The sequence below is a fragment of the Mytilus galloprovincialis genome, chromosome 7, assembly GCF_965363235.1.
Source record: "Mytilus galloprovincialis chromosome 7, xbMytGall1.hap1.1, whole genome shotgun sequence".
Classification (NCBI taxonomy): domain Eukaryota; kingdom Metazoa; phylum Mollusca; class Bivalvia; order Mytilida; family Mytilidae; genus Mytilus; species Mytilus galloprovincialis.
The window spans coordinates 31,563,301-31,583,175 of record NC_134844.1 but is presented as its reverse complement, the minus strand read 5'-3'; the positions used below and the strand labels follow the sequence as shown (position 1 = coordinate 31,583,175).

The following is a 19,875-nucleotide window of genomic DNA, read 5'->3' as shown; positions in this document are numbered from 1 at the left end:
TTGAAGACACATTGGTGGCCTTCGGCTGTTATCTGCTCTTTGGTCGGGTTGTTGTCTTTTTGACATATATCCCATTTCCATTCTCAATTGGAAGTTTTGGAATAATTTTCCAAATGACCATCAAATCTAAATGTGTTTGGAGTCGTGTGAATTCCGGTTGAATATAATTTTTTATTAAAAACCTAAATCTACATTTTTTGTGAATTTGACAGCCCTATAAAAATCCGTTCCTGTAGATTACAAGATTGTAAAATTTGCTTTTTTTTCCCAAATATATTATCAAATTTGATCATTACAGAATTAAGACATCTGATAAAAGTCCCTATAATTTGTGTACTTGTTAGAAACTCGGGGCATTGTTCTTTCAACCGCACAATATAGGTGGACTGATATGAAGCTGTTATACTGTAAATTAATTGATAAGTTGTTTGTTTTTTTCTTACGTCCAGTGGCAAATAGTTCAGTTATATTCATTCACGACTACAATACCCTTAGCGGTACAAGTTATTTTTGTACTAGATACGCCTTTCGGCAATTAATATCTCTCCAATGATGCCGGATACGGAAATATTTGTAAAACCCAAACGTGTGCAACCATTGAGGAGCTGACCTAACCCAAGAACCTAAAATCAGGAAAAGAATTTACAATAAAAACAATAGGAGATCCGTAATAGGGGAAGACCTAGATGAATGGAATCAAATTTGGCCTGCCATTAGAACAAGGGTTATTTGGATGGGAACATAAATTAAGCCTGGCAATAGGCCGATTTCGGACCCCTCAAACAGTTGTTGCAAAATTTCTGAACGTAGAGAGAGCGTGTGACAAACTCTCACAGCACAAGGCATCGATTTTAACGACCATATTCTGACCGAACATGGCTGCGTACTTATACATCCCGCAAAATCAAACAGACTCTCTCTTTGCCAAGTGATTATTTCCTTGCCAATAGAAGACCAAAGGGACCAATAACCCATTCAAGCTGGTATAGATATAGTACATATTGAAGACATATTTGAAAATCGTCCTTGAGATAACAAGCATTCTGAGAGTATTGCATGACAATACACAGTCCCCTACCGGATAAAAATGTATTGTACTGGAACAAATCAAGTTGATCAACTCATTTGAAACCCGATAGATTTTAGATATGAATAAAAGATGTGGGTAAACATGTAAGAGAAAACAACAATTTGATAGGGGCTTTGTCTTCAATCCTATCGTTTTTCATCAATTCAGTATATGATGTCATTCAATTGGATATAGTACAAAATGTGCGGACTCTAGTAAATTAAGAGTACTTTAGTATATCTTGTGAGTTTGTGTGATTGTTTGTTCATTGTTAAAACGATTATCACCCCTTTTGTTTCCCTGAAGCTGAACCCTCTTTCATTTGTTTGTTCTTTATTTTTGTCAAGTAACCACTGGACTTCGCCCGTCCGTCCGAAAAAAAAAACTTTCGTAAAAGTTCTTGTGATCTTTGATATGGAATGATTTAATATTTGGGTCTGCAGTTCAGTTATGTTGAGTAGGAGCGAGTATTATCAAAGCTTTTTTTTTCAAAATAATTAAAAGTTTACTGCATCCCACACATGTGAGTGTGCTTTTAGGTTCTAACAATATATACAGTTATTTCCCTTACCTTAGGGTGATATCGATATTTGTTAACCCTGGAAGATTCATATTTCCAAAAGGCATCGACCGGATATTTGCTTTACTTTCAAAAGCGTCTCAAAATTCAGTAGGGGCCGAGTGGTCTAAGTAGTTACTACTGTAATCACTAGCCAGTCAACAGTTGTGAGTTCGAACACCGCTCGTGCGGGTGCACTCGACTCCAATCTTAATTGACTAGGATTGTCAGTTTTCCTATCGAAGGTCGGTGGTTTTCTCCGAGCACTCCGGCTGCCTCAACCATTAAAAACTGACCGCCACGAAATAGCCTAAATGCGGTGCTTAAAAGTCGCGTTAAAACACCAAAAATCCAATCAAAATTCAATAGGTATTGCTGAATATCAAATGTGAATTTACTGAATAACACCAAATTCAGCTGAAAAGTGATTGAAGTTTATAACCAAAAAACTGATAAATTCAAATCCATTTTGTTTTTAGAACTTTCATGAATTCGACACTGTGAAGGAAGTAAATAGTGGGGGAAACTGTTCACATTACCGTATGTTCACATTCCTTGAAAAGAGAAAACACATAAGTTTGATTTTAAAGAGAGAGAAAAAAACCCAAGAAAAAACACAGTTGAAAACTCACATACATGCTTTTATTGTTGGTCAGTCAACAACTTTGAATTATATATTTGTTAATTTACATCTTCAGTGACTATGTAGCAGTTGATGTTAGAGTTATTTGATTCCACAGAAACGTATAGGTATAATTCAAGAAGGAAAGTAAATATCATGGTTTAAACGCATCTCATTTTTTCATTAATGTTAACTTATAAAATATAGTATAAAAGTCCACTATAAAAAAATTGTTATTTAGCAGTAAAACCACCTGGAAATTAGTTGTAACAACTGTATAATTTGAAAAGTATAATAAACCTTTTTGTCATAAAATATTTGCAAAGTAGAAAAGTCATAATATAAAATGTATATTACACTGTACAAAGATTCTTTGAAGATATTACAAATACTTGTTATATAATATATCACTAGTATGACAATAAACTTAAAAGAGAAACAACATAAACAAATTACCATACTTGTTTCGCCAACGGGTTGTAAAACAAAAATAAATCTTCATTTTCTTCGATTTAATGGGTGGTCTTTTTCTTTTTCAATTTTTTTGAAAAAAACGTGCAGACATTTTATTTCGATGAGATAATTGACGCTCATCTTAACTTGAAGTTGTTAAACACATTCACAGTCTATTATTATATTTACCAGTTACTTCAAGTTCTTTCCTTATGATTGGTAACATTCATTTACATTATAAAGAATTCAAGTTCTTCCCTTATGATTGGTAACATTCATTTACATTGTAAAGAATTCCATAAAAAAGTATATTCGAGAAGATGCTAAAGGTAGATGTTTTCACACGAAATTCCCCGATAACTCAATAGATATCCATCGGTTCATCATATATATAGGAATTGGTTCCATGGTTTTATTTCGTCAGTGCTATATAAATTAGATCACACAATTTTGAATACAGAAGTCTTAAAACTTTACATACAGTATTCATTAAAAAAATAGTTTTTGAACCATCTCTTCAACATCCAATTTGATTGATTATTTTTTTCTGAACGTACAGTGGAAATTCAAACATTTTGAGGAGGGGAACAATTTAACAAAAAAAAAAAAAAAAACTCCAACAAAAAAAAACCAAAAGGTAGGTCTTGAAAATTCTGATGGGTCGACTGTAATAAAGTTTGGACTACCACTTGAAAATGAAGGGATGTTGGATTAGCAATGATAATTTGATTTGCAACTAACCACCTGTAGACCTCTTAGAGAGTTGTTTCAAGGGGTTTTAAAGTACATATCTATACCTGATGCATCTGATTTAACGTCTATTTTCAAAAGAAGGAGGTTGCGTATATATACAAGACGCACAGTCATATAGACACCCATTTTAGCAAGGGTTTACTGTCGGAACAGGAGAAATATAAGGGTTTGCCATATAGTCATAACCTAGTCCAAAACTGAAGTAAGGATAATTATTTCAGTGCTTGCAAAAGTTGTGTTTTATACTTTGGGTTCGTACATCTATTTTGCTCTTTTTGTTATGTTCAACCTTTTGATTTCAATTTTCACTTTCACTTTTTACATAATTGGTTTCGTTTCTATAACTCTACCTACCATTGTGTTAAATAGGAATGTTTTTTTTATGTAATAAAGAATTTGGATAAAATATGTTCTAAGTATTCCTACAAAAAAGAGATTTTGCAAATTTTTAATTAACAAAATGAGTTAACTCACGAAATGTCTATACATTCACGACGCAGCATTGCAAAAACACCTTGAAACAATAGAGAGTCATCTTTATTGTGTTTTCTTTTATAGACTCCACCATAGTTGTGAGTGTACGTCTAGCACGTCGGTTTTATTGCTTTTGTAGTATTCTTGAATATTTACTTAGTTTTTTTTTATTATAATTTGTACATTCCTAAAGCCATCCTGTTCATGTGAATGTGTTATTTTGTATTCTACTATGGTGTTTTTTTTTTTTTTTGGTGTGTGCCATTGTTGACATTTCTTTTCCCCTTTTTCAAAAATAGTCCTCTGAGTTCCATCACTTGAACAGAAACTGACTACCCTTTTATGACCATCATAACCTTCGTTTTAGATGGGATTTTACTTGTTTACAACTATGATATATTCTTTTTATTATGTTTGTCCCCTTTATATCTTCTTCCTATTTTTAAAATATATTTGCCTCAGTTTTATAGCATATGCTTTCTTCACTGTTTAGACATTTTTTTCTGTTAATCCGAACATTTCATTTTTTGTTTATATAGACTTTAGTTAAACGTTTCGAACCATATCCATTCAAAAAAAGATATGGTATGAGACTATCCAACTGACAACAATTAAGAGACCTTACGTACGACCTTTAATAATGAGCAACTACACCATATAGAAAGCTATGAAACGCCCGATATGACAAATTGTTAGATAATTAAAACGTGAAAACCAACAACCAGATTTATTCATGTACAAAGTAACAAACGAAAACAAATAGGTTATACAGCAACAAACGACAACTTCTGAATTACAGGCGCCAGACTTTGGACAGGCACATGTATACATACTGAGGCGGGGTTGAACGTGATTGTGGGTGTCAACCTTCCCCTGACATGGGACAGTGGTGTAACAACACAGCATAAGGAAAAACTTTATGTATCTATTCAATGATAATGCTGATTTTCTTCTTAAAAGATTGAAAAAACGTCATTGAATTTTTAAGGAAAATACATTCAGCTCACAAAAGATCTGATTGGAATGTTCCCAGGTTTAGACAAAAGTGTTTGATATACAAATCAGTATTAAAAAAAAGAAAAGCTAAATGATTTTTTTAATTACATTCTTTGACATCGTATTATATTTTTGAAGTATATACGAACAACGTTGATACCTTGGAGGAATTTGAATAACCAACAACATGCATTCAGTCAGAAACATTGTGTACTGAATTTAGCAAAACCAATTTAACCACAATTGACGTAAAAACATATAACCGTATGATTCATGATTTTATCGTATAATGATAATATCAAAAATTGGGCATAAAATATTTATAAAATATTATATTAGTAGTTAAATGATAAATTAAACTTGAATGCACCTTAAAAATTGCATAATATAACAATAAGACAACATTAATTTGAATGCTTTACCTACAGGAAGAGGGCAATGTATCACTTTCATATGCTTTCATTACATTCATATTTGAGTTGCTACTATATAGGTGGTCGTTTTAATATTCAATTTAAGATTTCATTTACTACATAAGTGATTTATTGTGTGATATCCGAGGATAATTTAACATATATATTAGATTGATTTTCAGAAATGTTACTATACAAGGCAATTCGTACTCAGTTCTACATATCTGAATGATGACTTTCACTTAATTTCTATTAATTAATATAATTTAAATTTTATTTCGAATGAGCATTATATCTTCTTGTGGGAAGAATTTATGATCATCTTTTCCATCTGCTCATGGTGTTGTCTGTGATGTAGACTTTGAAGTAAATTTTCGGCAGTCAGGCCCACGAACGAACTGTGCACCTCTTCTTGCCGACCTCTTTTTGTTTCATATGAGACGGGATTTTCTTCAGACACTTGTCAAAAACAAGAAGACCAAAGAAGCCAAGTTATTCAATTTCACATTCAGATATATTGATGATGTTCTTTCCATTAACAATCCAAACTATTCTGATTGAGTTCCATTTATATATCCCCCAGAGCTAGGAATTAAAAAAAGTAACAGACACGACTTCCTCCGCCTCATGTTAAGACATATACCTCAAATTTGACATACGCAGTGATCTTAGTACCAGAATCTATGACAAACGAGAAGATTTTACTTGTGAAAATATCAATTTCCCCACCTAAGTAGTTATATACCGACTTCACCTGCATATGGGATATACATTTCCATTTCCTAACTCAATTGGTATTCAAAAGCGTGCAGCTGCTATTCAGACCTTGTAAAACGTCACCAGTGTCTGAGCAAAAAGTAAGTTGATGAACCAGTGACGTCTCGTCCTTTTAAAAAAAGTTCATTGGAAGATACTTTCATCGGTTGATAAATATTCCGTATCAACTACACGATGGTCTTGAAGTATATATTTTGTGTATTGACGTTGTTTATCAAATGGCGTGTTATAATATTCTTTTATTCGTCTTTTTGAATACTTAGTAATACGTTTACTGTTTTGTCTGTTGGTGATATTCATTTGACATGGCTTTGTACTTATACTGTCCGTCATGGTGTTATTGTGCTATGGTAATTTGTAAAGAAAAAGAATGTTTCTAGTTTCTAGACAAGAACTTGTGTGTAAGTGTATGGATATTTCTGAAATTGTACCACAAGGTTCCATTTCAAAATTAAACTTTGTTTGATTTCATCAAAAATTGAATTATTGATGTTCTTTGATATGCCGAATCTAACCGTGTATTTAGATTTTTAATTTTGGGTCCCGTTTTCAAATCGGTCTACATTAATGTCCAAAGGGTCCAAAATAAAACTTAGTTTAATTTTAACTAATATTGAATTCTTTGGTTAATTGATATACTGAATCTAAACATGTATTTAGATTTTTGATTATGGGCCCAGTTTTCAAGTTGGCCAAAATTGGGGTCCAAAATAAAACTTTGTTTCATTTCAACAAAAATTGAATATATGGGGTTATCTGATATGATAAATCTAATCATGTATTTAGATTTTTGATTTTTGGGCCCTGTTGGTCTACATTGAGGTCAAAAGGGTCCAAAATAAAACTTTGTTCGATTTCATGAAAAATCAAATTAATGAGGTTCTTTGATATGTCGAATCTAACTGTGTTTTTAGATTTTAAGTTTTTGTTCCAGTTTTCAAATTGGTCTACAGTAAGGTCAAAAGGGTCCAAAATTTAATTTTGTTCGAGTTTAACATAAATTGAAGTCTTGGGGTTCTTTGCTATACTGAATCTAAACAAGTATTTATATTTTTGATCAGGGCCCAGATTTCAAGTTGGTCCAAATTGGGTTTCAAAATTTAACTTTGTTTGATTTCAACAATAATTGCCGGAATGTATGGGGTTCTATGATATGCTTAATCTAACCATGTATTTAGATTTTTGTTTTTTGGGCCCTGTTATCAAATTAGTCCACATTGAGGTCGAAAGGGTCCATTGATATACTGAATCTAAACATGTATTTAGATTTTTGATTATGGGCCCAGTTTTCAAGTTGGTCAAAATTGGTGTCCAAAATTAAAGTTTGTTTGATTTTATCAAAAATTGAATTCTTGGGATTCTTTGATATGCCGAAGCAATCCATGGCTATGTATTTAGATTTTAGATATTGGACCATAATAGGTAAATTTATATTTTTTAAGTGCATTAGATAACATTCATTCTGTGCACATGTCAGACACCTATGTTGTGTCAACTACTTATTTAATCACAATCCAAATTCAGAGCTGTATCAAGCTTGAATGTTGTGTACATACTTGCTCCAACTGTTCAGGGTTCGACCTCTGCGGTCGTATAAAACTGCACCCTGCAGAGCATCTGGTTGCTAATGTGCTTTGTCAAATGCCTTTTTGTGTTTAGTTACATATGACGTGGCTGTGTTCTAATACATCTCGTCATTGTTTTATTTTGCTATGGTAAATTTTTGTATTCTTGTCTTTCATTTTTGCTAATATGCTTTGTCTATATGACTTCTATAGATATGTTTCTTGAATTTTTAACACAATGTTGACTGCTTCCCCAATTGTTGAAATGTATACCTATGTTGTCTGTTTGTTATGTTCATACATCGTTGTCAATATAATGGAATGTTATGCGACGGTCATACAAGTGAGAAGATTAGCTGTCTATAAACCAGGTTTAATCCACAATTTTCTGCGTAAGAAAAAGTCTGTACCAAGTCGGGAGTATGACAGTTGTTAATAAGGGTTCCTTATTATTTGTTGAATACCAATTTTCGTTGACTTTGTTTCTGCCCAACGAATTGTAAAAATTTTCTATATATATTTACGCACACTTTTTAAAACTATGAAATCAAATATCCACGAAAATGAAAGTTTTCCTAAATCCACGGAAATTGGTACACCCGAAAATAAATGATTTCACACTTTTATACATACCTTGTTTCCCAAAAGATATTTGTCTATACTTGTTTCACATCAAAGAAAATGGGATTTCAAGAATCTGAAATTTCAATGTTAGTCTGTCTAATGTAAGCCACTGGACATGATCGAGCCTTATATGTTTGATTCATAGAGGAATCATGATTAACTAATCGCATGACTGAAACTTTCTGGGCAAACATAATTCATGTTACGTAACCGTAAAAGTACATACTGTTGAAATAAAAATATATGTACCTTACCTAACCACATTAATCTCTGATCGACCTTTAAATGCATTGTACGCAGGGAAGCAGAATTTTCTTTAATCTTAACATTAAAGCCTTACATTCTTGAATAATATGTAGAATGCAGAAATACTACTCCTCACAACACGATCTGGCCCTGTTTAAATAAGTTAAGACTTGGGCTATCTCGACTGTGACTTTCTTCCTATTTTGGTGAATATTTGTGAATCTAACATTCACAAATGTTAGTCAAGCACTAATATGATAACTTATCTTGAATAGTGTTTCTAATTTCTTTTTATTTTTTATTCTATAGAAGATGCATGCAAAAAAGGAACCCACGACTGCCACAAAGATGCAATATGTATTAGTACTAGAAAAAGTTATACTTGTAAATGTAATCCGGGTTATTATGATGACAAAAAGGTTTGTAAAGGTAAGAATTGTGTCAATTTTCATTATAGCTAGCCATCATAGTTAAAAGAAGTGGAATCAAGCACTCGAAGGCCTTTATCAATGATAAAAATCCAATAACAACCGTTTAGTCTGCTGTTATAGGTCCCATATGACAAAAGTGAAATAATTCAAACGAGAAGTATAACGGCCTAATTGATAGCAAAACTATTTTAGAAAACAAATCTGACAGACACGAACCACTGTGCTACAGTCTCATGACTTGGGACAGGCAGATACATAAATCCAAGTCCATATCCATATAACTTGTATTGTCGCTATTCTATGTTATTTGCCTTTGATCTTATCGACTGATAATTTCCTTTCTCAGCACAGTAGAGTGATATGAAAAATTTCGCTAGAAACTAAGGGCTCACGTGCTGTTGTCAATAACATAAACAACGTCGTCATAATAGCGACAAACAGGTTAACATTGGTCATCTCAACACGATGCCGTACGGGCTCAAGCGAGAAAATCAAATTCGTTGAGATGATCAACGATAATCTATAAATAACAAGAACATCTAACATTATTTACTTTACCCATTAGATGACAACATATACATTTTTAAATACTATTTAAAGAAATTTGGTCAATCAGGTCATTTATTCATAATTCAAACTATCTACATGTACACATTTCAGACAGAGACGAATGCAATTATGATAATGGAGGTTGTGTTCATTTTTGTCATAATACTCCAGGAAATTACACGTGCAGTTGTAAACCAGGTTTCATTCTCGACAAAGATGGCCAGAATTGTATAGGTGAGTTGTTAACACAAGACCAATAGTGAGAGTGCCTCAAACAAAGATTGCAAATATCGCATCACAGACACTGATATTCATTTTCTCTCTATTTGGATTTAAATTGAAAATAAGTATACATGATACAATATAATGAATTATATAACAAGTATAGACATTTTTTGAAATTTCATGTTTAAAATGTTTGGCTCTGTAAAGACTAAAAATCTTAAAATGCCATCTATTAAAGTTGATGTCAAATAGTTATAAAGACATAATTAATGTAAACAAGTTTACAAAGAAATACTCTCTTTACCAAAATTGAATTTCTGTCAAAATAGGACAGAAAAACTGCAATATGTACGAAATTTTCATCTATAGTAGCATACTAATTTGAATACCTTCCTCATCCTTACTGTGAATGAGCATGTAAATCGATACAAATGTCTATCTCTCTTTCACTTGATCATTGTATGTTTTTTGTCTTTTCAGTTATATCAGTTGTTCAATGTTTGTTCTAGATTAAGATTTTCAAATATTTTGATCTCGAACAATACTGAAACGACATTAGTTGATTATGAAATGTGCACGTGGTACAGTTTTACTGGTTAATCAAATCATATTACGAAATTGTTCTCGAGTGAAATTGTATCTATCATTTATGAAATTTACTGGCTTTGGCAGATAATTTCTTAAATGTTGTATACAAAAGTATTCAGTTGCAGATTAGCTACTTCAGACTTATTTACGACACACGAATGCAATTTTAATTAGTTGCGTTTTCTCTAATTTTACAAATTATGTTTTGCATTACTTGCACTTAAGTATCTGTTAAAAGATAAATTGTTGTTGCAAACTTTCGTTTACTTATTTAATTCATCTGTCTGTTTCGATTACCTTTCAGATGAGAATGAATGCTTTACGGCCAAAGGTGGATGTCAGCACCAATGTGTGAACAGTATGGGAAGTTATGAGTGTAGGTGTAATGCTGGCTACTCCTTAGCCTCAGCCGATTCCAAATCTTGCCAATGTAAGTTCAAATGCATAACACGTTTCCGCATTTTTCTTCCATTGATAATTGGTTTTGTTAAATAAAGTAGAAACATTTTAAACCTACATACCTGTTTGTTGGTAAAATACAGGATACCTTGAAGTTGTTACAAATTAAATGTATTGAAGTTTAATGTTCTTTAGAATCACCTGCAACTCAGAACATTACATTAGGAGTAGTAAGCCGTTACCTATGTAAATCTAAGGTTTTCCCATTGCTAAAATTCTTAAACAGCACACATATGTTTTATGTGACAGCAAAATAATGAGCATAATCATCGTTTAAGACAGACACAACGTAGCTGATCTGAAAGGTACACCATCTACTTCCCACATTCCATTATCAACTTACGACATTATTTAAAGCCGACCTGGAAATGTATAATCCAACTAACGAATTTTTCTTATAATTTAGTTGTTTATTTGCGCTGGGCACAGTGCACAATAAATACTTGCGAACTCGAATTTGCAGATCTTAACCTTTTGATCTTAATTTGAGAAGAAGTATTATATATATATATATATATATTTATATATTACGGATTACAAATGTGTCGAGGTTTGTGATTGGATAACAACACAGAGATCTCAGTGTATATTCAGGAAACTGCCGGGGTATATACAACGTTTTTATCCCCAATTGGAACCTCAAAAACGTCATCATAACACCGGTTACTATGTGACGTAGTCAAAAGCTATCAGACTGTCAGAGGCTCACAGAGGCAAAATAATGACGTGATTCGGTCAATAATACATTTTTGATACAAAATCACACAATTTACACCTGTAATGCTTTAATTTAATGTTAAAAGTGTTATTATAAGTTATTACATACACGATAAAATTATGTTCACAGCAAATTAGAAAATCCTTCACGTATGCCGAAGATATCAGGTTGGGTTTTTCAATATATATTACGGATTACAAATGTGTCGAGGTTTGTGATTGGATAACAGCACAGAGATGTCAGTATATATTCAAGAAACTGCCGGGGTATATACGACGTTTTTATCCCCAATTAGAACCTCAATAACGTCATCATAAAACCGGTTACTATGTGACGTAGTCAAAAGCTATACAGAACACTTAGGAATGTCAGAGGCTCACAGAGGGAAAATAATGACGTGCTTCAGTCAATAATACATTTTTAATACAAAATCACGCAATTTACGCTTTTAATACTTAAATTGAATGTTAAAAGTGTTATCATGAATTATTACATACACAATAAAATTATGTTCACAGCAAATTAGAAAATCCTTCACGTATGCCGAACATATCAGGATGGGTTTTTCAATATATGTGTTGTAAAAAACAAAGCCACACACACATACAAACACAAAATATGATATCTAAAAACTTTATTGAAACTATTTTTTAACGGAAAAAAATGTCAGGATAAAAACGTGCATTCAAATGAATTACCCAAAAGATTAAAAAGACAATAAACATGTAATGGATATATACAGTGCTGCATTGTGAATGTTCAACAAATACCTGTTCTGGAAAATAACATTAATCAGGGTTAATCCGTAGTATATGTGTAATTCAGGTCTCAGACAGGGTATATACTGTGACATTCCCGGCTTAGGGCTTATATCCCCTTTGCCTTCGGCTCAGGGTATATCAAATCTAAGCCGGGAATGTCACAGTATATACCCTGTCTGAGACCTGAATAACATATAATATGTGTTGTCAACAAATACCTGCACTGGAAAATAACATTAAGTCAGGGGTAATCCGTAATATATGTGTAATTCAGGTCTCAGACAGGGTATATACTGTGACATTCCCGGCTTAGGGCTATATATCATGAATTTCATTCTTATCTTTATTGCTGGACAGTGGGAATAGTGAAGCTATATTCACATACATCAAGGTAAGCGTCATAGTATCTCTAGAGCCTCATATTAGATAAATTGGTATATATATATGCATATTAAAATGTATCAAGCTTATAAATATTATTGAAAAATCGAATTATCAAGACTTTCTACTTTACAACTTTCTTATTCATATTTATATTTTCGTAGTTGGACGTTGGTGTCAGGATCGATTGAAATGTGAACACTTCTGTCAACCAAATGGTAAATGTGGATGTAGACAAGGTTACAGATTACATTCCGATGGCAAGCATTGCATACGTGAGTATAATTTGTCGCCTTAAAAAAGAACGAGCTAGCAAGATAACATGAGCAACACACCGGGTGCTACATGAGGAGCATGACCTGCTTATCCTTCCGGAGCACCTGATATCACCCCAGCTTTTGGTGGGGTTCGTGTTGCTTAGTCGTTAGTTTTCTATGTTGTGTCTGTTGTACTATCATTTGTCTGTTTGCCTTTTTATTTTTTTAGCCATGGCGTTGTCAGTTTTTTTTTCGATAAATGAGTTTGACTGTCCCTCTGGTATGCTTCGCCCCTCTTTCAAATAATGAAAACATAATTTTGTTTGATAATTTGCTGGTTTATTTATTTTGATGTATGCTGCTAGCATCTAGGTCATTTTATGATTAATTGAAAATTGTATCAATGATATCCATTCGCTTGATGTGTGCTTGAACTTTTAAAATTGCTATTTGATTATGGACTTTCCGTTTTGAATTTTCTTCTGAGTTCAGTAGTTTTGTGATTTTACTTTTCACATTTTCTTATTTTTATTCAAATATCACTGGTAAAAGTGGAAATATTGTAAATTGTTTTTGAATGTTTCGTAGCCATTGTTAAAAATAGTACATTTGTCTGTAAGGTAATTACGTTAATAGGTAATTCTTTTAAAAACTGACCGATACTAACATAATAAAAAAAAACCCAAAAGCATTCTCTCCTTCACTTGCAGTATAAAATATCATTAAGTATAAAGACATATCTTAGAAAAAGAGCGATGTGTACTTTTGTTCCTATATTGAAACTTTTTTGTAGGTACATGTTCTGCTGGTAATGGTGGTTGTCAACATAACTGCACTGATACACCAGAGGGTACGGCATGTATATGTGCTCCTAAATATTTACTGATGAGTGATCAAAGAACTTGTGTCGGTAGGTATTTTGAACATTGGTAAACTTCTGTAGCCTAAATTTTACATATCATTATTGTCCTATAGTTATGTAGTTATAACTACCATTTTGGATTTTTTCCCGGCTTTTCTTACAAGTATAATTCGGCCTTATTGTTTTTTTATGGCCCCAATTATTTGAAACTCTGCATTTTAAATCTCGACAATGTATACACATGATGAAGAAATTAATGAATCAATATTTAACAAAATAACAAGAGAAAATTTGATCATGGCTAAATGGGAACGTTTTGAATGAAATCGCATTGCTTTTCTCTTTATTTTTCATCTTAGATTTTTTAAAATGATAATCGTTTGCGTTTGCCTTCATTTATTAAACCTTTCTTATTTCTTTTTGTTTTAATTTAACGAATTGACTTATTTAGCTACATGTGAAGTAAACAATGGTGGTTGTGATAGAAAATGTACTGACTCACAAAAAGGTCCGACGTGTTCGTGTCCAAAAGGATATAAACTTCATCAAGATGGACGAACGTGTCTAGGTAAGAGACTGAGAAACATGTAGGCTTGTATATTCAGTAGATATCAATGAACATGTATTAAAAACAATCTTAATGGAAATGGAATTTACTGGACTGTCATACAAGTGATAGGGTTAGCTAGCTGTAAAACCAAGATTAATCCACCATTTCTGCATATTAAGTAAATGTCTGTACCAAGTCAGGAATATGACCGTTGTTATCCATTCGTTTGATGTGTTTGAGCTTTTGATTTCGTAATTTGATTAGGGATTTTCCGTTTGAATTTCCTTCAGATTTCAGTATTTTTGTGATTTTAATTTTTATACTTATTTACAAAAAAAATAATACTTTCCTCTTTGTACTGTTATTCTTTGCATGCAAGCAACACGTCTCTGAATGGTCTTATTAATAAATTGTTCAGAACATATGAAATTTTTAATTGTTTTTATAGACCTTACCCATAAATGAGAGTTTGAAAATACGGCGATTAGATTTTTTTCTATTCTTCTTTCAGTATATTTTTCACCGAATTTTTCTATATATGAATAATAAATGTTTTTTTAATACAGATGTGGATGAATGTGAAATAAATAACGGCGAGTGTAGCCACCAATGTGTGAACAATGTTGGTAGTTATGAATGTGTTTGTCCTAAAGGATTCAAAGTTGAAATAAATCAGCGAAATTGTGTAGGTATGTCTTTGATTTTATTCATCTATACAATTACGCTAACAATTATTTATTAGCTTTTTGACTTCATTCTAATACGAATAATATCAGAATTTATCGAAGTGGCAGAAATGGAATAATCCATTTTTTTCAGTGATACGACAAACGTTTACTTTTAAGGGGTAAATACCATTTTCTGTTTCCAAATTTCTTTAACAGCAGATAAAAAAGTGTTTGTCTTTGATTTCAAAATTATTTTAACTAAATGAAATGCTAGAATAAGTTTTTTTTAACTTTGCCAAATATTCTATCCAAGCTCACAATTTTAGTTTACGCATGGGGAGTCAATGAAAAATTAACAGAAATTCCACTACCTAAGGGTTCATAAATGAGTACGTTTTATATAGGCTATCCCTTTAGTTTTTTGTGTGTTTGTTATTTGTATTCAAATATTGATTAAACATTTATATTAACCGTTTATGTAAAAAAATGTGAAATGTAAGTCTTTATTCTTATAACTGCATACTTCTTTTATAAAATTAGAATAGTAATTTGTAAAAGTATTAATTGAGATATTGTTTTTCCAATTGCACCCCAGATATAAACGAATGTGAGGTAAACAGTACCTGTGATCACACGTGTGTCAATACCCCTGGAAGTTATCATTGTCAATGTGACAAGGGATATCAACTGTACGGAATAACACATTGTGCAGGTAGGATTCATAAAGCTGATTCTCCATTGATATAACCTGGAGAAGATTCAGGTATATAGATAATGAACGCGACGGTTATAAATACATTTTAGAAATGATCTATTACTAATGTATTCCCAAAATAGATTTCAATGGTTAAATGTAATTCATATATATAATCAACATGAACCATAACTGTATAATATTAGTGGATCATTTTGTGTTTTTAACGTTATTGCATTACAATAGGAGTTTGTCTTCTTGTTAGAAAGTTTTTGACCGCAATGAAAACGCAAAAGATTTGTTTTAATTAACTTATTTTGATGTAAAAACTGAACTTATTTGTTTATCTATTCATTTGAATTAAGATACGCATACGAATTCATTTTATGAAAGTGACCTTTTTAACATGTACATGATATATCTTCTGTGATTCAATTATTTCAGTATTGTTTAATAAAGAGAGATAACTCCGATAGTTTAGTTTTATTAAGAATATTCTGATATATCTATATTGTCTTGAAGTCGGGAAACAATTACCATGACCCTGTTTAACAGTTTTTGTCTTTAAGATAAATTTATCTACACCAACATTTTTCTTTGTATTTATATAGTGGTGATTATAATACACGATCATTGCAAAAGAATATAATTTTGTCTGTAGGTTGAATTAAACCAAGAGTGATTGTTATTCTATTTTACGAACGATTTGAGCCTTATTGTAATTTAACCATCTTTCTCTTGTATTTACTCTCTTCATACCCTAATTTGTCTAAAATGTCAAATAAAACTGTGGAATTACATGCGAAACTCGTATGACCAAGCTTAAAAGGAACGTTCTCACAATAATTATAGAAAAGGCCAGAAAACCATAGTGTATCATTTTGTCCAATGAATTTTCATTGCATAAAATAAGTTTTGGTTTAATTACAGATATTGACGAATGTTCTATAAACGACGGTGGATGTGAAAATGAATGCAAGAATACTGAAGGTGGATTTAGATGTAGTTGTAGAAATGGATTTAAACTACATTCAAATGGAAAGGATTGCATCCGTAAGTTTCAACAGCAACGTAGCCAGTACTTAGGTTTTGTCAAACACATACTGATATTGTTTGATATTTTGAAATTTGTTGTGAATTTTATTTGGAAATCGTTTGAAATTAGGGTAAAAGAGGGGCAATCAGACTCATAAATAACACATCTCCCTCATGCAACGCTTTTATTTGTTGTAAGATTTGGCTATACTTTTGATACTTTTTTGTTTTATCAGCCCTGGTACGTTAGTACATGTATAATGTTTTGAATTTCAAACATCCAGGCCTTGATCATCATCGAATAGACACGATTTGCTGAAATGCGTATCAGGTACCGTAAAATTGTCACCGTTGATATTATCAATACAACTGGGTCAATGCCTCTTTTGGTGGATTGTTATTCTATGGGGGCTACTCCAGCCAATTTGTCAATACCTCAGTTCTAGAAGATAAATCGGATATAGTTTGATTGAAATTTGCTGTAAAGTAATTTGGTAATAATGTTAAAATTAGGAAATATGTCTCCCCAAGCAAAGCTTTGATTCCTTTTCGGATTTGGCTTTCCTATGGTCTGATAAAGCAATACTTCTCAAATGTAATGTAACATTTTTTGTTGTCTTATTACAGCAAACAACATTTGTGATAAACTGACACAACCGAGTAATTCGCGACTGAACTGTAAGAAAGAAAATGATAAAGAAACATGCAACTTTCAATGTCAAAGAACGGCAAAATCAGCTACAACGAAAGACAATTTTGCTCTAGAATGTGGTCCTAATACAGAATTCAAATGGAAATTTGGTAACTCAACTGTGACGTCACTTCCTCATTGTTCCAGTAAGTATTGCATGATAAGAAAGGGTATTTATTTTATTCTGGTAGTGGTTTGATTAAATAAAAGAAGGTTGCGTGCTATAATATAATACTTTGTTATGAAGGAACAAATATTAGGATATACTTTGGTTCACTACGTTTTGCTCAATAATTGACATTTTTCGGAAATCTCTACTTTGTTTCGAGCACCATTGACATCAAATGTTAGGTCCGTTTTTGGTCATATAACTCTCTAACTGTTTTGGGTCTAATACGTTGATGGGTTTTTAATATTCGGGTTGAGCGTTCCTGATAAAAGTTAATCCAGATAAAGGTTTCTTAAGAAAGAAAGTAAGAATTGTTGTATTCATTTTTCCGAACCTGTTCAAATTCATGTCGATTTTTATAATTACCTATTTGTTTTATAATAGTATGACTTAAAAAGGATTACAAACTTAGACATATTTCCAATCTTTAGTAGAACTAGTAAATATATGTACGAAACATATACTTCATGGTTAAGAGAAATGAAAAAGATCGTCTAAAAAGTTATTTTTTTTAGAAACTATAAAAGGACCAAAACTGAAAAGAACTGTCACATTCTTGTTTGTGGCAGACAAATGTCGAACAAGGAGAAGTTTACGTGAGCTGATAAGAAGGAACATAACGCAACAGTTAAACGGTAAATATTGTCCATATACCAAAAAGTGATTAAAAACGTTTATAATAAACTAGTACTGCAACAAAGTTTATAAGTTTCAAGTATGAGTTTATAATTCTCAGTGCTGAGCTCTGTAAAGTAAAATAATCTGATGAATGATATTTAGAATCAAATAACTTTTGAAGAAACATACATTTCTTTCATTGGATATATGTAATTTATCGTTCTATAGCAAAAGTGTGTGGACGATGGGTTTCAATTAATGAGGCTCTTTTTTCATTTAAACAAACATTGTAAGTAATTATCTCAAGAGTATCTCTCTTACAATTCCAATCCTACTTTCAAATGTTTAATTAATCAATAATTTGATTTGACATTTGTGTGAGAAACTACTTTTAAGAGCAGAACTCGACTGAAATACATTTTCATAAGCTAATCATCAATATGTATGTTTTGTATTACAGAACAGAAAAAGTATAATTGCCGACAAACGTGTAATGTGAATACTGTTGAGATTGATTGCAATGCTAGACTCCCAAAGAGATTCAGAAAATATAAAAAAGATAAGCAGGCTGTTGTGGCGGCTGAACTTGAAATGGAAATTGATTCATTGCCTGTTAAAGGTAAATAAAGGCCTCAATAGTATTCCGGTGTTCAAAGATATAATTTGCATCGCCAGACGTGGTCGTTTTGTCTACATAGACTTCTAGATGGCGCTTGATTCAAAACAGTTTGAAGCCAAATCAAAAACGAAGTTAAAGACCATTGAAACCCAAAAATATGAGAAAAAAATGGACCACACTATATCTTGGGTTAAAGGAACCCTTTTAAAGGAGTAATAAACTCATCATAGACACCAGGATTGAATTTTATATTAACACCAGACGCGCGTTTCATCTACAAAAGACTCATCAGTGACGCTCGAATCCAAATTAGTCAAAAGGCCAAATAAAGTACCAAGTTGAAGAGCATTGAAAACCAAAATTCCTAAAGATTTTGTTAAATACAGCTGTGGAAATATATTCCTGATGTAGAAAAGCCTTAGTATTTCAAAAATTCGAAAGTTTTGTAAACAGTTAATTTATAAATATGACCATATAAATGATAATTCATGTCAGCACAGAAGTGCTGACTACTGGACTGGTGATACTCTCTTGAAATGTCAACTCCACCAGCAGTGGCATCGACCCAGTGGTTGTAAATAAACTCATCATCTATTAACAGAAATGTAATATATTGTGGTTGTAAGTATGCTTCTATAATTATTGTATCCAGTAAACTGAAAATATAATCTCCAACTTTGGTTAAATATTTTAAATGACCTCAAAACAACCTGGATGTAAGAATTTTATCTGTAGTTTTGTTTGTGATATATATTGGTTTTAAAAATCATTGCCAACTGTTTCTTCTATTAATCAGATGTTTATACAACATGTGATTAACACATACATGTGTCATTAAGATACGAAAAATGTATGATAACTAGAAGGTCGTTGGAAATAATGAAGTATGAGTGTTTTAAGAAAGAATTACTTTTTTAAATCTGTTTAAACTTTCCTCTTTCTCAAGTTCGACTGACAGTTTGTCAGTACTTTAGCTAACCAATTTCATAGGGAAGCATAGTTGACGATGTTAATATAGTTCATGTTTTTTTTTTATATTTTTGGCTTGT

At 31.9% G+C, this 19,875-nt stretch overlaps 1 protein-coding gene across 3 annotated transcripts in view; it reads left to right on the top strand.

Annotated features, from left to right (window-relative positions):
• LOC143082757 (signal peptide, CUB and EGF-like domain-containing protein 3) overlaps positions 1-19,875 on the top strand; it is a 55,030-nt gene that overhangs the window by 22,589 nt on the left and 12,566 nt on the right. For all 3 annotated transcript variants that reach the window (XM_076258599.1, XM_076258597.1, XM_076258600.1), the window contains 12 exons: positions 8,861-8,980; positions 9,643-9,765; positions 10,649-10,774; positions 12,828-12,938; positions 13,714-13,830; positions 14,234-14,350; positions 14,899-15,021; positions 15,596-15,712; positions 16,625-16,747; positions 17,357-17,566; positions 18,105-18,224; positions 18,668-18,826. In XM_076258599.1, coding sequence (XP_076114714.1) covers positions 8,861-8,980; positions 9,643-9,765; positions 10,649-10,774; positions 12,828-12,938; positions 13,714-13,830; positions 14,234-14,350; positions 14,899-15,021; positions 15,596-15,712; positions 16,625-16,747; positions 17,357-17,566; positions 18,105-18,224; positions 18,668-18,826 — 1,566 coding nt within the window. The remainder of the gene's footprint in view (positions 1-8,860; positions 8,981-9,642; positions 9,766-10,648; positions 10,775-12,827; positions 12,939-13,713; positions 13,831-14,233; positions 14,351-14,898; positions 15,022-15,595; positions 15,713-16,624; positions 16,748-17,356; positions 17,567-18,104; positions 18,225-18,667; positions 18,827-19,875) is intronic.